At 39.6% G+C, this 21,180-nt stretch overlaps 1 protein-coding gene across 1 annotated transcript in view; it reads left to right on the top strand.

Annotated features, from left to right (window-relative positions):
* Window positions 1–54: 54 nt before the first annotated feature.
* Window positions 55–21,180, top strand: part of DIAPH3 (diaphanous related formin 3) — a 438,451-nt gene continuing 417,325 nt past the window's right edge. The window contains exon 1 of the mRNA XM_074329349.1: window positions 55–456. Within this exon, the coding sequence (XP_074185450.1) occupies window positions 277–456 (180 nt within the window). The 5' untranslated portion in view covers window positions 55–276. The remainder of the gene's footprint in view (window positions 457–21,180) is intronic.

The raw sequence follows: 21,180 nt of genomic DNA, 5'->3' as shown, positions 1-21,180 counted from the left end.
GACAGCTCAGCCAATCGCGTTTCTACATGGCCGGAAGGGGCGGCTCCCGGGAGTGTCATTGACTGAGCGGCTCGGGATTGGCCAGTCCCCGGGAGGTCCGCGGTGGCGGGAGTTTTCGGATGTGTTGGCTGCGGCCCCGGCGGCAGCGGTTGGGCTGAACCGAGCCGGTGGCGTGGGCGGAAGAACCGGGAAGCGAGTCCGCGGAGGATCTTGAGCTCCCGTCTGTGGTTTGCATAGCGGCCGCCTTCTTCCCGTTTCCCAGAACTGCGGGGAAATATGGATCGGCACCGGCCGCGACTGCACCACCCGACTCAGGGCTCCGCCGCCGGGGTCCCCTACCCCTCCTCCGCCTCGCTCCGCAGCTGGCGGGAAAGCAAGATGCCGCGCAGGAAGGATCCCCAACACCCTCCGCCGCCCGGCGGCACGGAGCTGCCTGGAGAGAAACGCCCCAAGTTTGTAAGTGTCGTCTGGGGCTGGGGTAGGTCCGCTCAGGAGCCAGGACCCTTCAATTTCATTGAGGGAGGTGGGTCCCCAGGGCCTGGGGGGCTACATTTTGTTCTAGGTTTCCAGAGCTGCCGATCTCTTAATAGATTTACGATGACACATCCAGTTCTGTGTGGGTCCTCTGACAAGTACACTCATCACTGTGTCACCCCAGATTTCTTAAGGCAGTTCAAGTGTGTATGTATGGGTCTCACCTAGGTGGACATTGTATTTTTTAAGTCGAACTTTTCTCTATTACCTCTAGTGTTTGAGGATGTAAGACATATCAAAGTGAACATTTAGGTGATAGTATTTTTTTTTTTTTTTTCTGCTGGGTATTTCAGCCCAAGAAGAACTTTTTAGGTAGGTACACTTTTCCAAGTCCAGACAGCTCATTTTAAAACTTGGGTGGGGCTGTGCCGTCACTGCTAAAGAATGTTATGTTTAGATTGGAAAGAAGTCCAAGTATTTGAAACGCACTCTTCTGATTGCTTCTCTTCTTCACTTTAACAGCCAAGGGGAGTGTCGTCATTAACGCCTTGTAAATCTTTCTGTTGGCATCAACTAGTGGAAGAAGAGGCAGTGATGATAGTTTTCGGTGTGTTTGTGTGTAAATAAATGACATAGAGGATTGACAGATTTGGGTTAAGACCAACAGAATTGAAAATTTAATACTGAGCCCACCATTTTACTTAGGAGTATGGAAATACATTTTTTTACTTATAGGTGAAATTTTATAGTACAGAATGTGCCTTCTGTGAACAACTAAAAAATCATTAGGAATTTAAGGTAGGATATACAAATTAAGAGAATAAAGACTTAGGGGCGAGGAGTGAATTGCTAAGTATAACAGTTATAAGTGATAGTTGAGTAAAACTGGGAGCAGAGCTATGAGATGTATCAGAATACTGAAAGTGAGGGAATAACATCGATCAATTATGCTAAATTAAGTGTCAAGATGCCCATAGGAATGGCGAAAGTTTGAAGGAGGATTAAATATATTGTTGATTGTTATCTTTACAGAGGTGAGGAATACATAGGATGGGTTAAATTGGCAAAGAAGGAGTCTACCCAACATGAGACAAATCTGCTGGAGCAATAACTTTTACTCCTTTTGCAGTTTATTCTCTGGGTTAAAAAGTATTCTGTTACCGGAGTATCTGCTCTGTCCTTTTGCTGACACAGTAAAGAATCACAGATCAGCAAACATGAAGGTATAGAGTAAGGTAGGATACATTCTTTCCTTAGAATGGGCCAAATCAAAAGAGACAATGGCGCAGAAAGGTTTGGGGTTTGAGTTTTATATTGTTGGCTCTGGGCCAACCCTCTGTGTGATGTACAGACTTGGGTCATTTGATTGACATGTGTAGGTTATATAACCCATTCCTTTTGGCATCTGCTCTTACCCATAATGCACACAGAAAAACCCATAGTGTGGATGGGTTGTTGAAACCACCATGCTAATTTATTGTAACTATATTATAATAAGGATAAGGTTAAACCAAGGGTAAGCTTTAACATTCTGCGCAGGTGTCAACAACCAGATAATTCTAGATGGATTTTACTTTCCTCTTTTTAGGATGTCTAACCATAAAATTAGTGCCTGGGGGTGGACCTGGGTGATGCAAAGCGCCAGTTACATTGTTACCCACCCTTCTTGTCACTCATGCCTACCTTCTGCCTAACAATTCCATTTTGTCTTTGACTCCTGTGCTCCAGAATACACCAGGTGTGATTTTCTGTGGTTCATTCCCAGCAAGGATGTCATGAAAACAAAATCTAAATTAATATTTAGGTTTAGTTTCATTGAAGGATGCATCAGGTGGTCTGGGTTCTAGTCTCTGCTGTTTTTCATTTCTTAGGTGTGTTGAACGGGTTATTGTAAAGATGAAAAGACAGTACTTTTAAGCTCTAAAACTAATAAACACATCTACAATACTGTGTTTTTAGATGAGAAGTTGATTTGAGTCATGCCTTCGTAATTAATTTCGAAGTAGTTTGGACCCTTCGTAATCTCTGAAACTAATTTAGAGTCTTGCTTACATGGTAATTTCTTTAGACATATTTTCCATTTCACTAATTCTGTGGTCAGCTGTGTCTAATCTACTATCTAACCTGTTCTGAATATTTGAGTTTAGCAGTTATTTTTGTTTCTGTAAGTTCCATTTGCTTCGTTTTCAAATCTGCCTGGTCACTCCTGTTAGTTCTTATTTCTTATTTTTTTATTTCATTAGACATTTCCTAGTTGGCTCTACTTATTCCTTATTTGACAGTTCTGGTATGTGCGATCTTTGGATTGTTTACATTGAACTCATTGGTGGCTTGCCCTTTCTCCCTGTGCTTGTTGGTCTTTGTAAGTTCATTGCTTTATCTTGACCTGTCTTACGTGAGGCCTAACTGGGATGCTTTTCTCTGGAGATGATTTGAGTCTATTTCTACCAGGAGCCTGGGGGGTGCCGCTGATTTGGGACTGCCTCCCTCTTCAACTAGGATTCTTAGGGGGCCTGGAGTTCCAGGCTCAGCTCTAATTCTGGCCCAGGGCTCCGTATCCCAATCTCAAGGCTGCCTTCTGAACATTCACAGTCTGCCTGCTTCTTGCTCTCAGTCCCAACCTGGTAACTGGATTTGGGGATGGAGGGTTATCTTTGAGGATCATCCCTTCCTCACGAGATCTCAGCAATGCCTCAAAAAGTTTTATTCTGTAGTTCCTGTTGCTGTACTGATGGATGTTAAGTCGGTGCTTGGCTTTCTCTTGATTTGGTGTGAGGTGAGGTTAGCCTGAATCTTTTCAGGTCCCCTAGTCATTAGGTCACCAAGTTGCTTTGGGGCAGCTTCTTCTGAGTAGAACAAGTAATGTAGGTTGGTGATGTGACCGGAATAGGTATAATTTTGGTGTTTGATATTTTGCATTCTGGACAAAGCTGCAAGCTGTTACTAGAGTGGTAAATGGGCTGCTTGCGCCTGTCTTAGTTTAACAGGAGTTCTGGTGTCTTCTGAAAAGGCCTGTAAAGTTGGTGATCCTGATTTACTTTGACCTCGATAAAGTAGACAAATCCTTGTTTTCTACTGAATATATAGTTGTGGGCCTCAAGTTACTTTTGAATTGTGTATAAAAGTTTGTAGTATAGAATCTCTCCCCAAAGATACGGGTAAGTAGTAGAAATCAGTCGATTATAAAAGTGTGATAGTTTGGCTGCACAATGCATCAACTACGTTTTTTTGGGCCATTTGGCTTCAGTAGAAAAAATGGTAAGGGGCGAGTATTGAGATGCTGGGGATCGTTGCTAGGAGATGGGAGACAGACGGGGCTGGTACCTGGGGGAAGACTTTGTGCAAGTAGATAGAATTCAGTAGGACCAGTAAGCTTGGCACCTGGCTTAGGTCACACCCTCAGTACCTGGATCTGGGTTCTGCTTCCCTTCTGGAACAAAACAAAACAGTTGCCTTTCATATTGGGCACTTCATCCCTCCCTCCTACCACTGCTGGAAACACACAGTACATAGCAGTGGCCACCAGATCCAGAGCTGAGAGCAGGTTATGTGGCTTCTGGAGGAGCCTCCATCTCCGGGACGTGGGCCAGTCTTTTGAAAGGAGGCCTGTAAAGCTGGTGATCCAACGTGGCAGAGTAGCTCTTTCTCATTAGGAATAGCCTTTACAAGTTCTCACAGGCTTCCGTGTAAATCTTGCCTCTAATCTTATGCTTTCCATTGAATAGATTGTTAATTATTGTTTAATTGTGCCATTGCAGTACCCTCAGTTTTGGTTGTAAGGGATTTTTCACCCTGTCCATTAATACCTGTACGCTCTCAGTGTTGGGGAATCGTTAGCAGTAACAGTTAGGAGAGAGCCAGCACTCTTCTAGGTGTTTTGTAAATATCAACTCTTTAATCCTTACGACCCTATGAAGTAGGTAGTGTTATTAGCCTTGTTTGCTAGATGGGGAAGCTAAGGGACAGAGGCTCACCTGCCTTAGGTCACACAGCGGCCAGATGGTGAGACTGAGATTTGAACCTAGGCAAGCTGTCTCATCTCCCATGCTGTTGGGAGTTTCAATCTTTCCTCCTTCTTTTCTCATTCATGAACATTAACAGTAGTTAGTAATGCCTTTAGCGAATATAGACTTAGCAATTCCCTGATTATAGGCCAGCTGTGAGGCAGGAAGAGGTATTAGGTTGGAGAATTTTTGCCCATTGTGCTGGGAACTTGTGTAGAATGGAAATTACAGTAGGCTTGATGTGGTTGGTGCATGTTTGCCTGATTGCTTTGGGTTTATTTGGAGGCAGGTGTGGTGGGCTGTATAATGATCCTCCCCCAAGATATCTACAAATTAATCTCTGGAATGTTTATGTTACCTTGTATGACAAAAGAGGACTTTACAGTATAAATTAAGGCTTTTCAGATGGGGAGATTATCCTGGATTATCAGGATGGACCCTAAATGCGGACATACTCTGTGAGGGTGACCATGTTGAAAGGTTTGGTTTAAAAGTTTATAAATGTATGCTTTGGGAGAACCATCAGATTTATTTAAATGTCTTGTGGTATCATTCTGTTTGGGAAGGTTTGTGATTTGAGAGAATATCATGTAAATACTGTTTGGTCCTCTGGAATAACAACTAGAACCTTCAATCTTGGTCTGTTGTATCATTTTCATAGTTGCTAGAAAGCTGAGAAAAGATGGAGCTGATTTCTGTGTGCTCTTTTTTGAATGTATTTCTTCATTGAATCCGCAGCTGAAGTGATGTTTTCATTTGTCCTACAGTTAAACTGTCAAGAATTAGAGATAGTATTCTTAATTCAAGGCTGTAGGCACCTTGAATTTTATTCCACCTAACCCATCAGACGCTGAAACCTTCATAAGGTAAAATCATTTTATTCAGGCCAGTCGTCTAAGCAAATTACTCTGAATCGTCCCACACTTTCCTTTCTATTCTTCCTAACAGGAAATACATTTTTGTTTGTCTGTTTATAAATGTATGATTTATCAAAAGAAACAAAATATATCCAGTAGGTTTTGGGGAGTACATTTGGCTGCTGAAAATAGATGATATATAGTATTTCTTACTTCTGGATCACTCTGCATCTTTTCTTTGTGGGTAAACTGGGGTAGAGATGGGGATGATTGTTCAGATTTAAAGCATGGCTAATTGCATTTTGCAAAGACTCATGTCTTTAATTATGAAGCAAGCAAACTGCCGTACATTTATTACACTGTGAAACCTTGCATCTCATCTAGTCTCTCTAGTAGCAATTGCTTCTGAACAGATGTTACCTGAAACACCTTTGTGCAGCTGGTAGAATGCTAAAATTTGTCATGCTTTTATTATTGTTGTCTTGAATTAACTCTACTTTATGGCATAACTTTATTGCTGTGTCCTAGAATCTTTATATATTTATTGCCTTATAAAATGGATTTAGAATTGGCTTTTTATATAGAATGTAAATTAACATGTGTATAACTTGTTTATGCTTGCAGAATAATACAACAAAAAACTGCCACTATATGTAACTAATGTAAATTGTCTTTAACTCAGCACATAGTATCCTCCAAAGTAGGAGTGAAAAGCATGCTACAGAATGTGCTTACCATCCCACTCTGCTTGTTTACCCCAGAAACTAATTTGACTTTTAGATCTATAAAATATAGATTAAGGGTAACCTTTTACTTCATGGGATATTACAGATCAAAGCATGAGATTTCTTTGAACAGGATCTCCAAAGGTAACTTTTCTCTCTCTAGCAGCGGGGTGACATTGAAATACCTTACCATTGGGAGTAATTTTCTCAAATAGCAAATCAAATAATCATTATTCACTTAGGGGAGAATTTAAGTTTCCGTAAGTTAAGTTTTGTTGCTGGAATATTCGGGTTACTAGCTAATTAATGAAACCTGTTTGGAAATGCTTGCCATAGATTTGATTCTTCAAAAAGAGCCAATGCCACCCTTTCTTACAGTTTTATTGGAGAAGCGGCATTGTAACATTAATGAACTGTGATTTGGACCACTGCTATGCCACTTACTAGCCTTTGTGTGAACTTGGGCAAGTTACTTAACCTCTCTCTGTGCCCCTGTTTCTTCATGCGTAAACTGGGGTTGTTGGGAAGGCTAAATGTTAATGTGATGGGCCTAGAAGAGTACCTGGCGCCTTGTAACCTCTGTAAATATTTGCCACTTACAGGATTCTTGTCGTCATCAATAGTTGTAATGGTAGAAGTCTAATTTTTGTCTAGATTTTAGGGCATTGGGATATTACATTGAATATTTGAATAACTTTATTACACTGGAAAATCTTAATTGGACCAGACTTCTTCTTCAGGGTGGGGTGGAGGCAGTCATTCTGTTGTCAGTTATCCTGGCATCCCAGGTGACACTTGGATTGATGCAGACTTCTGATTCTGATAGTTGAATGGTCAGAGCAGTTTTTGAAGCTTTCTGAGGAGTATGTTTTTATTTGTAAAATGAAGATCATACAACTATGAAACTCCTGTACCAAGGAGATTTACAAAAAGAAACCTACAAAGGAAACCACCTCAAACTTAGAAAAAGAAATTCCTGTGGTGCTTCAGTGTGGGCTTGAATGATAAGAAAAATAATGTCATATATATATTATATATATATATATGTATATATATATATATATATATATATATATATATATATATATATATATAGATGTAAAATGATGCATAACTCTTTATGCTTATGGTTGGTTCTTTGATAGCTATAAAACCCAAACAGATTTATATATAAACTCTAAAACAAAACTATAAAACCAATAAAATGAACAGTAATATAATTTTAATGTGATTGATGATGACGTTTAGCTGAAATTAAGTCATTATTAGATTTAATAGTGGAAAGGTATGTGTATGGTTTGCTGTTTTCCTTTTCGTCAACTTGACTCTTGGGTGGAAACGGAATCCCAGAGGCTGAGGAAGCCAGGTACGGACGATGAATGCAGAAACAGCCCCTGTCATCGAGCATTGCTGTCCTGTTCACAAAGTCTTGACTTGAGGCTCTGGGTCAAATAGTGAACTCCTTCTTATAAAAAAAGATAGCCATAGGGAAACATTTTGTTGTAAATTATATGAAACTGTTGAAAAAGAATGAAAAGACCACCAGCGTCTATATTCATTTTTCTCTTGAAATTTAACTTCCCATAGCTCTGGGAACAGGGTTCTCTTATTGCCATTTGATTATGAACAGCCCTTTGGAGCTGAATTCTTCCTTCGTGGAGGAGCTTCTGGAAGCCTGCGTGGCCTGATGCTGTTGTTTGGGCCTCATCAGACGCCGTATTGGTAGTACACCCAGTACACGTGTGGCTGCCAAAAGTGCTGGCAATGGGTGTAGAGTGGTCATTGAGATTGCCCAGAATATGCTTATTTTATTTCTGATGTTTAAGATAATCTTGGAAGAATGCACAATTTAAAAAGTCTTATAAAAAACTGGTAAGTCTGCAGAAGGGGTCTGCAGACCTCGGTTTGAGGAATCTGGAGATAACGTAAATGAGGAAGTTAGAAGAGTGCTTGAACCTTCAGGCCTTGGTCTAGTGATGAGCGGAGTGATTAATATGTATTTATCAGCGGTGAAGGCTGTGTGCAACATGCTTCAACATAGTTGAAATAGTTTTCTAAGGGTGAATGTTTTCCTTGCAATCTTTTTTATTTTTATTTTTTCAAAAGGGCACAGCTCACAGTGGCCCATGCGGTGATCGAACCGGCAACTTTGGTGTTATCAGCACTATGCTCTAACCAACTGTGCTAACTGGCCACCCCCTTCCTTGCAAGCTTTAAAAGATAATTTTGTTATATTTTTTATTTTTATTTTTATTTTTTTTAAAGGGCACAGCTCACTGTGGCCCATGCAGTGATCGAACCGGCAACTTTGGTGTTATCAGCACTATGCTCTAACCAACTGTGCTAACTGGCCACCCCCTTCCTTGCAACCTTTAAAAGATATATTTTATTATATAAATGATATAGAATACCATGTATTCACCAATAAGCTTCAGAAATAGAAGCTCATAAATCCTATTGAAATGTTCGGTTTTCTCCCTTCCTGTCTATATCTCATTGTAATCTTTGCTTTTCGTTTCCTTGAGGTAAGGACTTGCAGGGCTTCACGCTCTCTTTTTTAAATGTCTCTTTTCATTAGTTTTTAAATTCAGTTTTATGTCTATTTTTCCTCAATATATATCTGTGAATGGAATTCATATCCAGTGTCTTTCTGTCTCTCCATGTTGAGCATCATAGCCCATCTTAAATGCATTAAATCCTAGTCCCCCCTTCCTTTCTGGTATCAGATATGTACTAAGGGCATCCTGTGTGGTGCCCAAGCAGCTGTGGCCCAAGTCAGACCTTCATGGGTTAAAGGTGTCTAAATACCTGTTCAGCTCTCTTCCAGGAAATTATTGCTAATCCTAGGTCATTCTGGATATTAAAAAAATAAAATAAAAAATGCATGCTCCTTTTGAAGTTATGATATAGAATTTCTAGAAACTCTTGGTAAGATATGTGGATTAGTCTAATTGTAAGATCCATAATATTGCATTTATTTGGCTAATTTTATTAGGAAGTGTCTTCCCAGGACATGGGGAGTTTATCTTGTAATTGCTGTATTTTTCCCGAGGTGGGCTGTTTGTGTTTCAGCATCATGAAACGAAACTCTAGCATGTAGTTGTTAACCAGGATTTGCAACTCGGTGGCATTAATTATGGACTGTATTATAGTATTACACTGTTTTTGTTTATGAAAACCTTGGGTAGAATGCAATTCATAGTGACAATTACAATTCATTTCTAATGAAAAATTTGACAGCCTTAGAAATGAACATGAAAAATACAATGCACATAATCTACAATCAGAGATTCAACGTGACTCTTTCATTTCTTTATGGAAGGTGACGATCTCCAATTAAAACCATGTTCTAATTTCACTCAGCCTTTCTTCTGAGGATATTATTTTGTTCTTATTGATAAGTTATGTTGAACCTGCCTTCAGTTGCTTTCCGCACGAGGTGGTAAGCAGTTGGAAGTCACTTTCTCTCTCCTGGTGGTGTCTGGTGTAGGCTTGAGGTTATAGTAGGAATGTGAATGCTTGGCAAATTGAAAATCTAAGCAAAATTTTTCTTGTAACCTTATACTGCCTGGTTCATTAATCTATTCATGATTAATTTAAATTTAAGAGTTACTGATATAACTTAAATTTCTATTTTTACAAAAGATTTCAGTGGTGGTGGGTGAGGGCATGAACTACATCTGGACATTGGAGAACTGAGGCTGCCGACTGGAGCTCCCCCCGGGGTCTGGCAATGTGGCTTTGGAGCCCCACCCATAACCACTGTGGTAAAAGGCTTGGGCTGTATATTCTTGGGCAAATTAATTAACTCCTGTGCCTCAGTTCTCCTGTTTATAAAATGGAATAGATAATCACCATATGTATACTTAGAGGTTGTTGTGAGGATTATTGAGGTAAATGCATGTTACAGTGGCTTCGGTATGGTACCTAGCAGTTAAAACATGACAGCTGTTATTAGTTTTATTCCTTTGATTCGTCGACACCAAAGTCGGGGAGATCCCATCGCTGTCGTGTTGAATTCTGTAGGGCTCGTCATCTTGAAGGGGATGTGACAGGATTTCAGTTATTGAGGCTTTTTGACCTTTCTTTACCTGCTTCCCTCCCTCCTTCCCTCCTTCCCTCCTTCCCTCCCTCCCTCCTTCCCTCCCTCCCTCCCTCCTTCCCTCCTTCCCTCCTTCCCTCCCTCTCTCCCTCCCTCCCTCCCTCCCTCCCTCCCTCCTTCCCTCCCTCCTTCTCTCCTCATCCCTTAGTGCCTGCTGGAGACCTGCCTGCATTGTGTCCAGGGACCTGACCTTAATTCAAGTGGGGGACACACCAAGAGGTTTGGTCCCTGGACATAGTCCCCTCCTTTCTGTTTCATCTAGACCTCCACCCCCTTGACCTTGCCTCTCTTTCTTTCTCTGTAAGCCTCATGCCGACAACATCCATACTAAATGCACACTAAACCCAAAAGTAACCCTGGGCCTCCTTTTGAACTAGGATGCCTTTGTATTCCTTGCCTCCTCAAGCCTGACATAAAGTAAAATATAAATAATAGAACCTCGGGCCTCCTTGTCCAGTTGCCGTGGATTCCAAGCCTGGAGCAACCTGGCAGACTGCTCTGTGGCTGGACCCGGCTGCTGCACCCTAGTGGAAGCCGCTCCCAGCTGTGTGGACTGATGCTCTTGCACATCGGGTCTCTCCCGCTGATTGGCTGGGTCCCCAGTAGCTACACGTATTCAGCTCTCACAGTGGGCTGGGCACTGTTTTAGTCACTTACTCCTAACAGTGCTTTGAAGGAGATACTCTCTCCACCCTTGTGTTGTACATGATGGAAACAAGGCAGGCAGAGGTTTGGGAATCTCCCCTTGGTGTCTCCGTGGGAATGGGGAATGATGGCTGCAGTCTGGCCCCAGAGCCCTGGCTTTGAACAAGCTCTGTGCTTACCTGCTTTTCCATTGCTCTCAGCATTTGTGCTAAGCCGTTATCACTCTCTTTACCTCCTCTCTGGGCTTGATTCCTTTTTGTTGTAAGTAGTTTTTTAAATTGAAAAAGTAATGTATGCACCTCTCAAAAAGCCCAACACTGTAAGAGTACAGAGTGAAATTCACTAAGACTTCCGTACATCCCAGACCACCAATTCAGGCTTTTCCTGTACAGAGGTAATGATGACATCCATTATTTTCTTTTGAATCCTTTAGTGATATTCCGCGTGTATGTGTAAAGCACTCACTTTGTACCCACTGGGAACATACCGTAGCATTCACTTGAAAGTTCTCAGAGATGGTTACCCCCTGACTCTCAGCACTCACCTTGACACCTTCAGAGAGAAAATAAAGGCTGTATTGCTTGAACTTGCTCAGTTTCCTGCTATTGCAGCTGTAATCTTCTATATCTGCAAGTTTTCATCTTTTCTCCTCCAATATTCACAGAAGAAATGTCTCCTTTCCTGTTCAAGGTTAATTCCTTTACCACTATTCTTGACCCAGCCGCATCCCATTGGGAATGTTTCTCTTTACAGGCTCCATCCTATAAGAATGCTCATATGTCTTCCATTATAAAAGTAAAAGCAGAAGCAAAACCAAACAGCCTCCCTCTCCAATTTTCCCCTCACCTTTTTCCGCCTCTGAATACCACGCTCTGCTTCCTTCCCTTATAGCCACATTCTTTGAATTAGTTATTTTCATATATTCAGTCAATATTTGCTCTTTATACCAAGCATAACACAGGTGGATACGTTTTGATCCTTGACTTTGGGAGGTTCACACTCAGTCTGGTGTGGAGGAGAGAGGTGTGAACTGACGAGCGTGAGGTGTTCCCGGGAGTGCAGGTTGTATAATCTTTGAGAAATCAGATTCCAGAGTTAACCTGGGTTTAAATCCCCGCTTTGTACTTGATAGCTGTGTGACCTTGGAAGGTTACTTTTGTGTTTTGTTCCATTTCTTCATCTATGAGCAGCTGCAGTACAGGTTAGATGTGGTGATTCATGTGTGATGATGGGGGTTGACACACAAGCCCTAGACGGCTTCTAGCTTGTTGCTGGTCTCATGGTGGCCAACGGGAAGGGTGCTCATACAGGAGGGATCCAGCCACTTCCCATCGGTTTGTCAGCCTTGCCTTTGCTTCTGTCGTTCACTGGAATTGCTTTGGCGGATAACGGTGGCCAGCCTAGCTGCTGATTTTCCAGCTTTATCTTAACTCGACTGACACAGTATTAGCACTGACCCCTCAGTTCTTGATGTTTCTCTCATAATGTGTTCTTCTCTCCTGATCTTTGCTCATCCCTCTTCCCACCCTTTTGTATTAGTATTCCCAACCACTATTTCTGACCTCTGCTCTTTTCACTTATACCTTTTAGCATGAGCTCGTGTGTTTTTTTGTTTTTGTTTGTTTGTTTGTTTTCTTTTTAAAGCTTTTGCTACTACCTAGATCAGGGGTGTTCAAGTAGAACTTTCTGGGATGATGGAAATAATTCTGTTCTGTTGTGCCCAATAGCCACATGTGGCTAAAAAAGCTGAATTTTTTCTACCAAGATTGCTACCAAAAAGCTGAATTTTTCATTTGACTGATTTGACTTAATTTACATAACCATTTGGGCTAGTGGCTACTGGCCGACGCTGGCCTACGTTCATGTTTAAAGGGACTGACTGTGGCCCTGAGAATCTTCACTATAAATCAGACTGCCTTCCAGTGATGTGACGATTTACTCCTGCTGGGCAGCTTGCTCGTATTATTGCGGCAACGATGATGCACTTTCGTAGCCTCTTACGCTACCCTCAGTGAGAGGTTTATGAGCGAAACCCCATCAGTGAGGACAGAAAGAGGCACGGGATCACACCTGTTACAATGATGAGATCTGTGCTGGCGAGGATGTGGAGAAAAGCGAACCCTCGTGCAGTGTTGGTGGGAATGTAAACTGGTGCAGCCACTGTGGAAAACGGTGTGGAGGTTCCTCAAATAATTAAATATAGAACCACCATTTGGTCCAGCAATCCCACTTCTGGGTATTTATCTAAAGGCAATGAAAACTGGATCTCAAAAAGTTATGTGAACTCTCATGTTTATTGCAACATTATTCACAATAGCCTAGATATGGAAACAACCTAAATGTCTATCAACAAATGAATGGATAAAGATGGACACACACACACACGAATTTTATTCAGCCATGAGAAAGAAGGAAATCCTGCCATTTGCAACAACATGGATAGATCTTGGGGACATTATGCTTAGTGAGATAAGCCAGACAAAGAAAGACAGATATTGTATGATATCACTTACATATTAGGTCTAAAAATGCTGAACTGAAAACCACGTGGAATGGGGAGCGGGGGAGATGTTGCTAAAGCGTACAGACTTGCATATAGAAGGTGAGTCAGTCGTGGAGAGCTAATGCATGGAGCAGTGACTAACCAACAGCCCAGTATCCTGCACTGCAAACTCGCAAAGAGACTGTCTCTTAAATGTTCTCACCACAAGAAAGAAATGATAATTATGGAAAGTGATAGAGGTGTTAGCTAAAGCTACAGTGGTAATTATACTGTAATATATAAATGAATCAAATCAACACATTGTACACTTGAAACGTACACAATGTTATATGTTGATTACATTTCAATTAAAAAAGAAAGAAACAGGCATGGGAGAATTATCTTCCTATCCTGGCAAGAGCCGCAGCCTTCGGTGATTTGCACTCGGTTGTAGGCTCCTTGGGCGCCTCCCTGCCTTTGGCTGTCAGCTGCTGCCTCCCCATAACCCTCGCTGACCTGCTTTATTAGTGTGCTCAAACAGTGCCGTAACCAACATGAAACTACAGACTCTTAGAAGTCCTTTAATAATATACTTGGCTATTGCTAGACAGTGATTGTTGAAGTCGCCTTTGGCATTGCTGGCAGATTGCCAAGGACAGTTCAGGCTGCCGTTGGTTGAGCTCGCAGCTAGACTACAGAAATTGGTGTGTACAGAACCTAACTTGTGACATAGAAAGTTCTGTGTTGCAATTTCATCGTGTTGTCACATGACACAGTGCAAGTTTCATTCTGTATAGGACTGTTCTGTATCCAGTCCCATTCAAGGATTATCTTTATAAATTCCCCAAATTCTCTTGGATGATAAGTGCAAAGAGAAGCATTAAGGTGAGGAACCCATGTATACAGAGTAAAGTAAAAAAGTGTATGCACGTTTTAAGAAAGGAAAACTGTATTAAAACTGTAATACTCAATATATATCAATAACAAAAGATGAATACTGAAGTCACGTTTGACTTCTGCAATTACAAGAGGTGCTCAAAGTGGTTACCATCAGCATCTGGATACTTCTGATTGCGGCGAACTACTGCTTGAGCAACGGTGACCAAAGTGTCCACTTGTATACATTTTATGGCACCCCTGGTATTTCAGTATGTGTAGCCCTTGCAGGACAGTTACTTCTGTTACGTTATTTTTTGAATCACCATAAAGGGAAAACATAAGTGACCCAGGCTATTAATTTTTTTCTCTAGAACCTTCTGGAAGGTAAACTCCTTCAGGGCAGGAGCTGTGTTTTATAGATCTTTATGTGGCAGGTTTAGGTTGGTGTCTGGTTAGTTTAGATGCTCAATAACTGTATCCTGCTTTGTTATTATTTCTAAAAGAAATGCAAAATGTAACCACAGCTATGCCTAGTGCTGGTACTGCATGTGAGAGCTGGAATTGGGCCTTTTTTTCCTTTTTTCAGATGTTCGCATTGTCATCCTTTGACTCATTTTCAGTGACAAGCCAATTTAGAAGGTAGTAATAAAAAATAGTAGTCAAATAATGCAACAAAGATTAGTGGTAATATTCTCTAGGTCCATCCATGTGGTTGCAAATGGTAAGATTTTATTCTTCATGGCCGAGCAATATGCCATTGTACAAATGTACCAGAGTTTCTTTATCCAATCGTCTATTGATAGGCATTTCGGTTGTTTTCATGTCTTGGCGATTGTGAATAGCGCTGCAATAAACATAGGGTGCATATATTTTTTCAAATTGGTGTTGTGGATTTCTCTGGATAGATACCTAAGAGTGAAATTTCTGGGTCATAAGGTAGTTCTGTTTCCAGTTTTTTGAGATATGTCCATACTGATTTCCATAGTGGCTGCACCAATCTGCAATCCCACCAACAGTGCACGAGGGCTCCCTTTTGTCTACATCCTCGCCAGCACTTGTTTGTTGATTTATTGATGATGGCCATTTTGACTGGACTGAAGTGGTGTCTCAGGGTGGTTTTTATTTGCATTTCTCTAATGGGAATAAAATGTTGAGCATTATTTCATATGTCTGTTTGCCACCTGTATGTTCTCTTTAGAGAAATGTCTCTTCATGTCCTCTGCCCATATTTTAATTGGGTTGTTTGGTTTTTTTGGTGTTGAGTTGTATGAGTTTTTTATAAATTTTTGATATCAACCCTTTACCAGGTGTATCATTGGCAAATATCTTCTCCCATTCAGTAGGGTCCCTTTTTGTTTTATTGATGGTTTCCTTTGCTGTGAAAAAACTTTTTAGTTGGATGTAATCCCATATGTTTGTTGTTTTTCTTTTGCTTCCCTTGGCTGAGGGGATAGATCAGTAAAAATATTACTAAAGGTAATGTCTGCAAATTTACTTCCTATATTTTCTTCTAGAAGTTTTATGGTTTTGGATGTTACATTTAAGTCTTCAATCCATTTTGAATTTATTCTCATATATGGTGTAAGGAGGTGGTCCAGCTTCATTTTTTTTGCATGTGTCTGTCCAGTTTTCCCAGCACCATTTATTAAATAGACGGTCTTTACCTCAATGTAAGTTCTTGCTTCCATTGGCATAGATTAGGTGACCATATAGGTATGGATTTGTTTCTGGGCTCTCTATTCTGTTCCATTGATCTATGTTCCATTGATCTATGTGTCTGTTTTTATGCCAGTACCATGCTGTTTTGATTACTATAGCCTTGTTGTATGATTTGATGTTAGGTAGTGTGATGCCTCCCACTTTGTTCTTATTTCTCAAGATTGCTCTGGCTATTCTGGGTCTTTTATGGTTCCATAGGATTACGTGTTCCAGTTTTGTGAAAAATGTCATTGGTAATTTGATAGGGATTGCATTGCATCTGTATATTGCCTTAAGTAGTATGGATATTTTAGTTATATTAATTCTTCCTCTCCATGAGGATGGTATGTGTTTGCATTTATTTACATCTTCTTTAATTTCTCTCTTTGATGCTATTTATTTATTTATTTATTTATTTATTTATTTATTATTGGGGAAGGGGGACAGGACTTTATTGGGGAACAGTGTGTACTTCCAGGACTTTTTCCAAGTCAAGTTGTTATCCTTTCAATCTTAGTTGTGGAGAGCGCAGCTCAGCTCCAGGTCCAGTTGCCGTTGTTAGTTGCAGGGGGCACAGCCCAGCATCCCTTGCAGGAGTCGAACCTGCAACCTTGTGGTTGAGAGGACGCGCTCCAACCAACTGAGGCATCCGGAAGCTCAGCAGCAACTCAGCTGTAGGTGGTGTGTTCAATCTTAGTCGCAGGGGGCGGAGCCCACCATCCATTGTGGGAGGCGAGGAGTCAAACCAGCAACCTTGTGGTTGAGAGCCCATTGGCCAATGTAGGAATCACACCGGCAGCCTTTGGCGTTAGGAGCACGGAACTCCAACTGTCTGAGCCACCGGGTTTTCCCTCTCTTCAATGTTATATAATTTTCTGAGTACAGGTCTTTTACTACCTTGGTGAAATTTATTCCTAAGTATTTTATTGTTTTTGAAGAAATTGTAAATGGGATTGTTTTCTTGATTTCTCCTTCTGATAGTTCGTTATTGGTGTATAAAAATCCAACTGATTTCTGAATATTAATTTTGTGTCCTATTTTACTAAATTCATTTATCAGTTCTAATAGTTTTTTGGTGGAGTCTTTGCGGTTCTCTATATATATGGCATCATGTAATCTGCATATAATGACAATTTTACTTCCTCCTTACTAATTTGGATGCCTTTTATTTCTTTTTCTTTTCTGATTGCTGTGGCTAGAACTTCCAGCGCTATGTTGAATAAAAGTGGAGAAAGTGAGCAACCTTGCCTTGTTCCTGATCTTAAGGGGAATAGTTTTAGCTTTTCCTCATTGAGTATGATGTTAGCTGTGGGTTTATCACATATTGCCTTTATTATGTTAAGATACAACCCCTCTATTCCCACTTTGCTAAGAGTTTTTATCATAAATGGCTGCTGGATTTTGTCAAATGTTTCTTCTGCATCTATTCATATGATCATATGATTTTTATTTTTCATTTTGTTAATGTGGCATATTATGTTAATTGATTGGCGGACATTGAACCAACCTTGCATACCAGGAATAAATCCCACTTGATCATGGTGTGTGATCTTTTTAATGTATTGCTGAATTTGTTTTGCTAATATTTTGTTGAGGATTTTTGCATCTGTATTCATTAGGGATATCGGCCTGTAGTTTTCTTTTTTTTTGTAATGTCTTTGCTTTTGGGATCAGGGTGATAGTGGCTTTGTAAAAAAAGCTTGGGAAACTTCCATCCTTCTGGATTTTCTTGCAATAGTTTGAGGAGAATAGGTGATAATTCTTTTTTGAATGTTGTAAAAGTCACCTATGAAGCAATCTGGTCCAGGGCTTATGTTTGTTGGGAGCTTGTTGATTACTGATTCAATTTCGTTGGTAGTAATCGGTCTGTTCACATTTTCTGTTTCTTCTTGATTCAGCATTGGAAGGTTGTATACTTCTAGAAATGTATCCATTTCTTCCAGATTGTCTTATTTGTTGGCATGTAGTTGCTTGTAGTATTTTCTTAAACTTTTTTTAATTTCTGTAGTGTCTTGTCACTTCTCTTCTTTCATTTCTCATTTTATTAATTTAGGTCCTCTCTCTTTTTCTTAATGAATCTGGTTAAAAGTTTGTCGATTTTGTTTATCTTTGCAAAATTCCAGCTCTTGGTTTCATTTTTGTATTGCTGTTGCTGCTGCTGTCCTGGTCTCTTGAACAGAGCAGATGCTCTCGTTTCTGATGGCCTTCGTTGTGGCTGTTCTTTTTGTCTGAAGCACCTTCCCCTCATATCCATGTAGCTTCCAACTTAGTCCACTTTCAACTCTGCTCAAAGGCACTTGCTCAGTCAGGCCTAAGCGGACCCCAATTCTCCACATTTAGAGTTGCAACCTGCAAACATTTTTGCCCTGCTTTCCTGGCTCGCCTCACGTGCACCACTTTTCACTGTTAGCAGAGCACTCATCACATTCTAATAGGCTCTGTAACTTATTTATTGTGTTTGTTGTATTTTTCCCCAGTAGAACGTAAGTTCCTTTAGGACAAGAATCTGTTTTATTTATTTGATTGATTTCCACTGTCAAGAAGATAGTAATATTTAATACATATTTGTTGAACGAATGAATGAATGAATGAATGTTTCAGGAATCTCTCATTCTGTAAGAACAAATCCTGTATTATAAGTTTTACCTAAATCATGCTAAAAATTAATTTGACTTTAATCTTAGATCCTTGCTATAATATTTGCATGTTAATTAGCATGTATTTAAGCATACATAATTAGCAAGTAGAGGCTTTTCCTTCTAGTCACTGTTGAATGCCTCTCTTATGGTGCTTATCCCACTGTGATGTATTTTGGTTATTAATTTGCCTTGCTACTCTGTTGGTTTTAAGCTTCTAAGGGTAGGAACTGGGTCCTCTTTATACTTAATGCAGTCAGTGTCTTGCACATGTTGGCAGCCTAATTATTTGTGTGGTAGAAAAAGTTAGGATTATGAGACCAAGTCTTGACTGAAAAATTGTGTCTTGTGTTTTATTATTTTAGTATTATTTACTCATCTGCATTAAAGGGTTATCAAGTGAATGCTTTTACCTTAACTTTCTCAAGATAGCATGAGATTGTTTACATATACAGTAAAGAAAAATGATAGATTTCTTTTACCTCTCCCATTAATAAGTGTCATAAAATAGAAAAATAAAGCTGAGTCAATATATTGTTGCCACAGAAATTGAATTTGTGTCAAAAGGATTTGTGCTTGTGATGTAGTGATTCGTGTATTTTTCTTGGAATTAAGGCTCTAGCAGGTGACAACATCAATAATTTACAAGACCAAGGAGCTTTTTGAGATTGGTTAATTTATATGTGAATTAGAAAGCAAATGAATAATGTGCTTAATGTATTCCGACATCTGAAAATATGCATTAAAAAAACCCAGACTATTAAAAAGTTTGTGCTCATAGTATAAGATTTTTTTTGGATTTTCATTTTGAGTTATTTTCACTAATACATACATTGTTATTTGAAAAGGAACTAATCCATATTTTCTGCTTGGTGTGAAAAGTATTATTCATAGTAACATAAAAAGCTTTTCTTGTCATAAAAATGAATTTGCTCATTCTAGACAACTGGGAAAATCAGGACAATGTGAAAAAAAAAAAAATTGCTCCAGACCCCACAATCCAGATATATAAACTTAACAGTGGTTTGTCTCTTATGTTTTCCATAAATGTGTATATTGATGAAGTTGGAATTATATTGCATTTGCAATTTTAAATACAACTTTTTTACATGTAACATTTTATTGTAAATGTTCTTCTATTTCATTATAGTCCATATGGCAGGACTATAATTTATTTAATATTTCCTATATTCTGGGATATTTTAGTTTGATTACAATTCCAGCGATTTCAAGTTTCTATAGTGATACATAGTATTAGTATATAAACCTTTGGTTGTATTTCTTATTTCCTAAGAACACATTCTAGAAGTAGCTTGACTAGTTTCCAGAATGTGAGCCTAGGGTTTGTTTCACCAAATTGTTCTGTAAAAAGGGATAATCAAACTTACTTACGGTGATTCTAGAATGAAAACAAATTAAGTCCTTCTCAAATATGTATTAAATGATGAGTGGTGTTCTTAATAGCCTCAGAAATATTCAGTCTAAATCTGAGTTTTAGACAACATGTGTAGGAGGCAGAGGCACTCAGAAATAATCTAGTAGTTTAGAGAAGCTTCGAGGTGATTTTGGAAGCTCAGGGACTACTTAAAATCTTCCTACAGCTAATTCTTTAAATACTTTTCAGCCTTTTCTAGATGATGAAAAAGGGCTTAGATTGATTCCTCATGACCTAGAACTAAATCTACTTGTAAAGCTGTTTAAAGATTTGAATGGCTTTTTCCTGGGCGCACTGGAGGAGAGTTTTGGATCTGGTAGTCTAGCTGAGAAGAACTGGAACAGCTGAACAGAACATCTTAAAAAATGTGTTAAAGTTGTATTACCAGAATTAGCTATTATGTTTTCCCTTTGATTTCACTTCAACATTGAATGAGTTTGTTGAAGGAAAAAGAACACGAGGATTCTGTCAGAATAAAAAAATAATGTGTTGGGTGCCCAGCCCCTGGGATGTGTCATCCAGGTGACAGTTCCAAGTAGTAATTTGATAATTGGTTTTTCTAGAGAAGTGGTTTTCTAGCAGTTCTGTTGCAGCCTTTTGATCATTTTGAAAACCTTGTATTCTCTTGGAAATGAATCTTTTCTTTTCACTTCTGTCGTTGGTGAATGATGCCTCCTCCTGTCTTGATTACTCTCCTCTTCCAAAGAAGGAATTATGGAGAAGGGAAGTCTGGATTTTTGGATGGCTGAGAGTAGAAAAGTCTTAGATAATGGATAGTGCACAGGCATGTAGCTTTCTGAGATAGGCAGGATTACAACTTTGAATAAATGGACAGATTAAAGAAGCTGGAGAACTTTTCCTAATTCTCACCTCTTTCTAACGTCCTTTCTCACTTTCCCACCTCAGACTAAAAAAAAAAAAAAATGACTACATGAAGAGCCAGTCAACTTAAAAGCTTTTCTTTACAGTATCAAAGAGCTAGCTCTACTCTTTATGCTTGGTGCTATGAAAGCTTCAGTATTATTTTTGGACCCTCTGAGATGTTAAATCTGGAGCCTTTGAATATTTTCACATTGTAGTGTGTTGTGTAGTTGCCCGGGAGATGACCTTCCATAGACTCAGTAGGTGTGTTCAGTGTCATGGTTAGTAGTAATACTACTTTACATTTCTACAATCTTTATATTTGGTGTTCACATTAAAATGGACACAGGTGTGTGGACCAGAAATGTTATTAGGTTAAAGT

Source organism: Rhinolophus sinicus, linkage group LG04, assembly GCF_036562045.2.
Source record: "Rhinolophus sinicus isolate RSC01 linkage group LG04, ASM3656204v1, whole genome shotgun sequence".
Lineage (NCBI taxonomy): Eukaryota > Metazoa > Chordata > Mammalia > Chiroptera > Rhinolophidae > Rhinolophus > Rhinolophus sinicus.
The sequence above is the reverse complement of the archived record's forward strand: the minus strand, read 5'-3'. Positions and strand labels throughout refer to the sequence as shown.